General features: G+C 47.8%; 1 protein-coding gene across 1 annotated transcript; it reads left to right on the forward strand.

Moving 5' to 3' along the window:
- The first annotated feature begins 3,791 nt into the window (after positions 1 to 3,791).
- On the forward strand, positions 3,792 to 5,348 carry LOC123408475 (probable plastidic glucose transporter 3). Its single transcript, XM_045101578.1, is given in 4 exon segments — positions 3,792 to 3,891; positions 4,164 to 4,335; positions 5,008 to 5,242; positions 5,244 to 5,348. Coding segments are annotated over 4 exon segments (612 nt in total).
- Positions 5,349 to 5,579: the final 231 nt, after the last annotated feature.

Raw genomic sequence — 5,579 nt, forward strand, 5'->3', positions numbered from 1 at the left:
AGAGCATATTTCCAATACCAATATGGGCATCCAGGTCCCGCTATTGGATATTGACCGGAGAGTGTGTCTCAGGTCATGTCTACGTAGCTATCAAACCTGCAGGGTCTGCACACTTAAGGTTTGATGACGTGTCGGTATAGCTGACTTATAGGTGCTGGTGGACCAAGGTTGTTCGGAGTCCCGGATGAGATCCAGGACATCACGAGGAGCTCTAGAGTAAAGATTGATATATAGGAAGTCCTGTTTTGGTCACCGGAAAAGTTTCGGGCTCATCGGTAGTGTACCGGGAGTGTCGGGAGGGTGGTGGGGGACCATCAGGAGAGGTGTGACGACCCAAGAGCCTTTTGGGATGTGAGAGGAGGTGGACCAGCCCCTGGTGGGCTGGACGAAACCTCTCTCAAAGGCCCATGCAGCTGGGAGCAGAGATAAAAGGTAAAAGACCTTTAAAAGCAAGGGAAGGAGGAGTCATCCAAAGTAGTCCACCTCCCTTGAGGGAATGTGGACTCTTCCTTGGTTTGGCCGACCCCTTCTCCTTGGAGTAGGGGCCAAGGCTGCCTCCTCTCCCACCTCAAATATATACTAGAGGTTTTGAGGGTTTTGAGACACAACAAATCAGCCGTGCTGCCCTATCTCTAGATCGTAACTCCTCCTCTCTAGTTCGACGGTGCTTAGTCGAAGCCCTGTCGGAATAGTTCCACCACCATCTCCGTCACGCCGTCGCGCTGCCACAGAACTCATCTACCTCTCCGGCCCTCTTGCTGGATCAAGAAGGTGGAGATCATCGTTGAGTTGTACGTGTGCGGAATGCAGAGGGGCCGTCCGTTCGGCGCTAGATTGGGAAGGATCATGGGACGGCTCCGATTTGGATCGCGAAGACGTGCCACTACATCAACCACGTTTCTTAACGCTTCCCGCTTAGCGATCTACAAGGATATGTGCATCTGATCTCCCTCTCATAGATGATCATCACCATGATAGGTCTTTCGTGTGCGTAGGAAAAAATTTCTTTCCCATGCAACGTTCCCCAATAGTGGTATTAGAATTAGGTTCATGTGTAGATGATATCTCGAGTAGAACACAAAAGAGTTTGTGGGCATTGATGTTAAATTTTCTTCCCTCCTTAGTATTTTCTTGATTCGACGGTATTGTTGGATTGAAGTGGCCCGGACCAACTTTACTCGTACGCTTACGAGAGATCGGTTTCATTGACTAACATGCAACTTGTTGCCTAAAGATGACTCGCGGGTGTCTGTTTCTTCAACTTTAGTTGAATTGGATTTTACCGAGGCAGTCCTTAGAGAAGGTTAAATAGAAATTTGCGCATCACCGTTGTGGCTTTGCGTAAGTAAGATGCGATCATACTAGATACCCATAGCAGCCACGTAAAATTTGCAACAACAATTTAGAGGACGTCTAACTTGTTTTTGCAGGGTATGCATGAGATGTGATATGGCCAAAGACATGATATGATATATTGGATGTATGAGATGATCATGTTGTAATAGTTAAATATCGACTTGCACGTCGATGCTACGGCAACTGGTAGGAGCCATAGGGTTGTGTTTAAATTTATTTTTGCGCTTGCAGATGCTCTTTCTATATCGCTAGACAGTAGCTTTAGTAGTAACAACATAGATAGCGCGACAACCTCAATGGAAGCACGATGATGGAGATCATGGTGTGGCGCTGGTGACGATGGAGATCATGCCGGTGCTTTGGTGATGGAGATCAAGAAGCACAAGTTCATGGCCATATCATGTCACTTAAGATTTGCATGTGATGTTAATCCTTTTATGCACCTTATTTTGCTTAGGACACGATAGCATTATAAGGTGATCTCTCACTAAAATTTCAAGATAAATTGTGTTCTCCCCGACTGCGCGTTGTTGCGATAGTTCGTCATTTTGAGACACCACGTGATGATCGGGTGTCATAAACTCAACGTTCACATACAATATGTGCAAAACAGTTGCATACGTGGATCGCTCGGGTTAAACTTGACGAGCCTAGCATGTATAGACATGGCCTCGGAGCACAAGAGACCGAACACTACTAGGAAAAGGGCTATAGATGATATAGATACTAATGGCGCATCACACAAGCAGTGCGCCACTACTATATAGTAGTGGCGCACCATGTGAGGTGTGCCATTTGTGTGATGGACACTAATGACGCACCACACACTCGGTGCGCCACTACTATATTTTTTTATTTTTATTTTTTTTGCAAAACTACTAATGGCGCACCAGCAGCTGGTGCACCATTAGTAACCAGGGTTACTAATGGCGCATCTGTTGGTAGTGCGCCACTACTATAAAAAAAATTGGTTTTTTTTTGCAAACTACTAATGGCGCACTATAGCTAGTGCGCCATTAGTAACCAGGATTACTAATGGCGCATATGTAGGTGGTGCGCCACTACTTTTTTTTGCAGAACTACTAATGGCGCACCACAAGCTGGTGCGCCATTAGTAACCAGGGTTACTAATGGCGCATTTGTAGGTGATGCGCCATTGCTAATTGTTTTTACTAATGGCGCACCCTTGGGGATGCGCCATTGCTATCACCCCCGCTAAAATCCCATGCCAGTCCCCGCGTGGCCCCTGTGCCCGTATCGACCAAGTCGAGCTCGCTCTCCCCCGTATCCCTCCCCTTCTCCTGCTCTCCCTCCCATCGGCGGCCGCCTCGTCGGCGGCGAGACTCGTCGGACGCGCTCCTCGACGGCGTCGGGTACCTCCCCGCGCGGCCCCTGGGTTAGTCTCCTTCCCTTCTCCTCCCCCCTCCGTCCCTCTCCCGCTCGTCCCCATGGCCCAAGGGGGGCCTGGCGACCTAGGGTTAGGTGCAGAGCTCCCTCGTGGCGGCGAGATCCAGACAGGGCTCGGCCGCCGCCGGCGCATGTCCTCCGTCGATGCCGCGGGTAACCCCCTCCGCGCCTTCACCTCTGCGACGTCCCTCCTTTTCCGCACCCTTGGTCCTGCCGCATCCCCCTCCAGGTCCCCTGGTACAGCTCTCGAACCTGGTACTGGGTGTGCTAGGTGCTGGTGCACAAGGTGGGCCTGGGGAGCAAAGGTGCGGCGCTGGCCAGCGCCGTCTCATACTCCACGAACCTAGCCATACTGTGCCTGTACATGAGGCTGTCCGGTGCCTGCAGGAGGACGTGGACTGGCTTCTCCATGGAGGCCTTCGCCTTCAAGGAGTTGCGCCAGTTCGCGGAGCTCACCGTCCCCTCAGCAATGATGGTTTGGTGAGGAGAAATCGTGAGCAAGTCCCCTCGGCAATGATGGTTTGATTTCTAAAATGACAAATTTCTTTTTTTTCAAATTTGCAGCTTGGAATGGTGGTCGTTTGTATTGCTTGTGCTGCTGTCTGGCCTTTTGCCCAATCCTAAGCTTGAAACCTCTGTATTGTCGATATGGTAATCAAATCAATACAAACTTTTGCAATACACAGTTTACCAATTTTTATTTTTTCCCTTTTGTTCTATTCTAAGTTGTGTGTTGTCGAATTCTGCAGTCTTAACACCGGCGCTCTCATGTTTACCGTGACGTCCGGTCTCTGTGCAGCCATAAGGTGCCGTAAAACTCACAAACATAATGTTAAATGATGTATATATGATGATTGTTGTCTCATTTTTTCCTGCATTTGCAATGCAGCACACGCGTTTCCAATGAACTTGGTGCCGGTAGGCCTCAGGTAGCGAGGCTGGCAACCATAGTTGTCATATGCATGGCCCTGTTTGCAGGCTCAGTGATCTCTATCACAATGATTTTGCTATGCAAGTCTTGGGGTTACATGTACAGCAACGAGGAGGAAGTGGTGACTTATATTGCCAGGATGATACCTGTCCTCGGGGTTTCTTTCTTCATAGATGGAATCCACACTTCCCTTTCAGGTACGAGCCGCGTATTTACAACAATCTGGAACCTGGTACAGCTCTCCCCAGCACCCAGGTACTAGTTTAATGCCCGTGCGTTGCCACGGGAAACCCACGAAAAACAAAGCCATGAATGAAAAAGTGTGACAAACACCAGTGTTTTTCTCCTCTACATTTGTTGAACATAGTCGTGTGCACAAAGGTTTCGTTACCATAAAGATGAAATTTAGCAACATATTCGATAGGTTTCTGATAGTGGAACATAAGTAGGCCATGTTGGAGACCTGTAGTTCTTTACGATCTCCTGGATTCACTGTGGAGGGATGCAGGGCTCGTGGTCAGCATATGCCTGGGGGGAGCGTTCGTCGCATGCCTGTTCAGCGGCTCCGTCGCCGACGGAATCGGCCGGCGCCGCGCTTTTCAGCTCAGCGCGCTACCCATGATCATGGGAGCCGCCTTAAGGTACCATCTTCTATTTATAGTATGCCAGCGTTTTGTTCATAGTAAGCCTGTTATAAATCAATACTTGTCCCTGTCCAGTTTCGTTAACTTTGTTTAATTGCCACCTGCCTGCTAGCATTCCTTCTTTTTTAGTGCAACTACTATTAGTACTGGATTGCTGGGTGTTTTAAACAAAATACACATTGACTGCCGACTGCTGATTTGGTCATTTTGTGTCATTTACTTGCACTCAGCAAATAAAATTAGACCAGGAAATGAAATGCACCAGCTGTCTGTGCCGTGTACAATCATTTAGTGTGCTTTGTTTTGCAAATATACTACTTAATCTGATCTACACTTGTTTGGCTGTCTGCTCTCGTTGTTGCCACTTGCCAAACTGAAAACTTTTAAAAACTGGGTGTACTGTTGTCATGTTGAGTAGCTTTGTTTTTGCAATCTGGCTCGAGCAAGCAGTGCCCCGATGAAGAAAAGATTGCAGTGCCATATATTAATGCCCCAATTACTTTTATCTTCAAGCCATTCTCTTCTTTATATTTCTTTAAAAGTACGTGCGAGTTTAATCGCTCTGCTTCTACAGTTGAAGGCTCCTGCTTGATTGAGATTTATAGCTCTTAATAATGTTTGTTGAATCAAATTGCTCTTAAGATTTATTTTATTCTCCTCTCTGTGTAGCTGCCCCTGGTTCAATTCCTCCCAAGAGCAGATCTGCGCCAAAGGGCAACTTTTCTTGCTCACGCGGATAACGGCCACTGGCTGCTCCACAACAACGACAAGCACGACGGCCTTGACGAAGTTGTCCGCCGCCGACACCGAAGAGCAAGCATGCCTTCTCCAAACTTGCATGACGGGAGGGGAGGGGGCGGCCACTGCATCCTTCACACACCAAGCCGCCGACACCGAAGAGCAGGGCCCGCCTTCTCCAGAGTTTGTAAAGAAGCTTTACGTTCAGGGCATGGTTGTTTGCACAGAGTGGCGGACACTACTATGATCCTTTGACAGATAGTTCTTCATAATGTGATAGTGTATAGGCCTTCTTTCTAGGGACCTACTGCTCAACTACTGCACTCCTTGGCTGCTACCGACCAAAATTTTTACAAATCTGTCTACATGTTTTGTTTCTATATATTTACAAATATCCTATCAATCCATTTTTAAAATGTATGGGCGCGGCAACGCGCGCCTTTCATGATCTAGTATGTTTTGTAACCTGTGCAAATATCAGAAAAAATAAAATAAATACCTAA

The sequence above is a fragment of the Hordeum vulgare genome, chromosome 7H (genome assembly GCF_904849725.1).
Source record: "Hordeum vulgare subsp. vulgare chromosome 7H, MorexV3_pseudomolecules_assembly, whole genome shotgun sequence".
NCBI lineage: Eukaryota > Viridiplantae > Streptophyta > Magnoliopsida > Poales > Poaceae > Hordeum > Hordeum vulgare.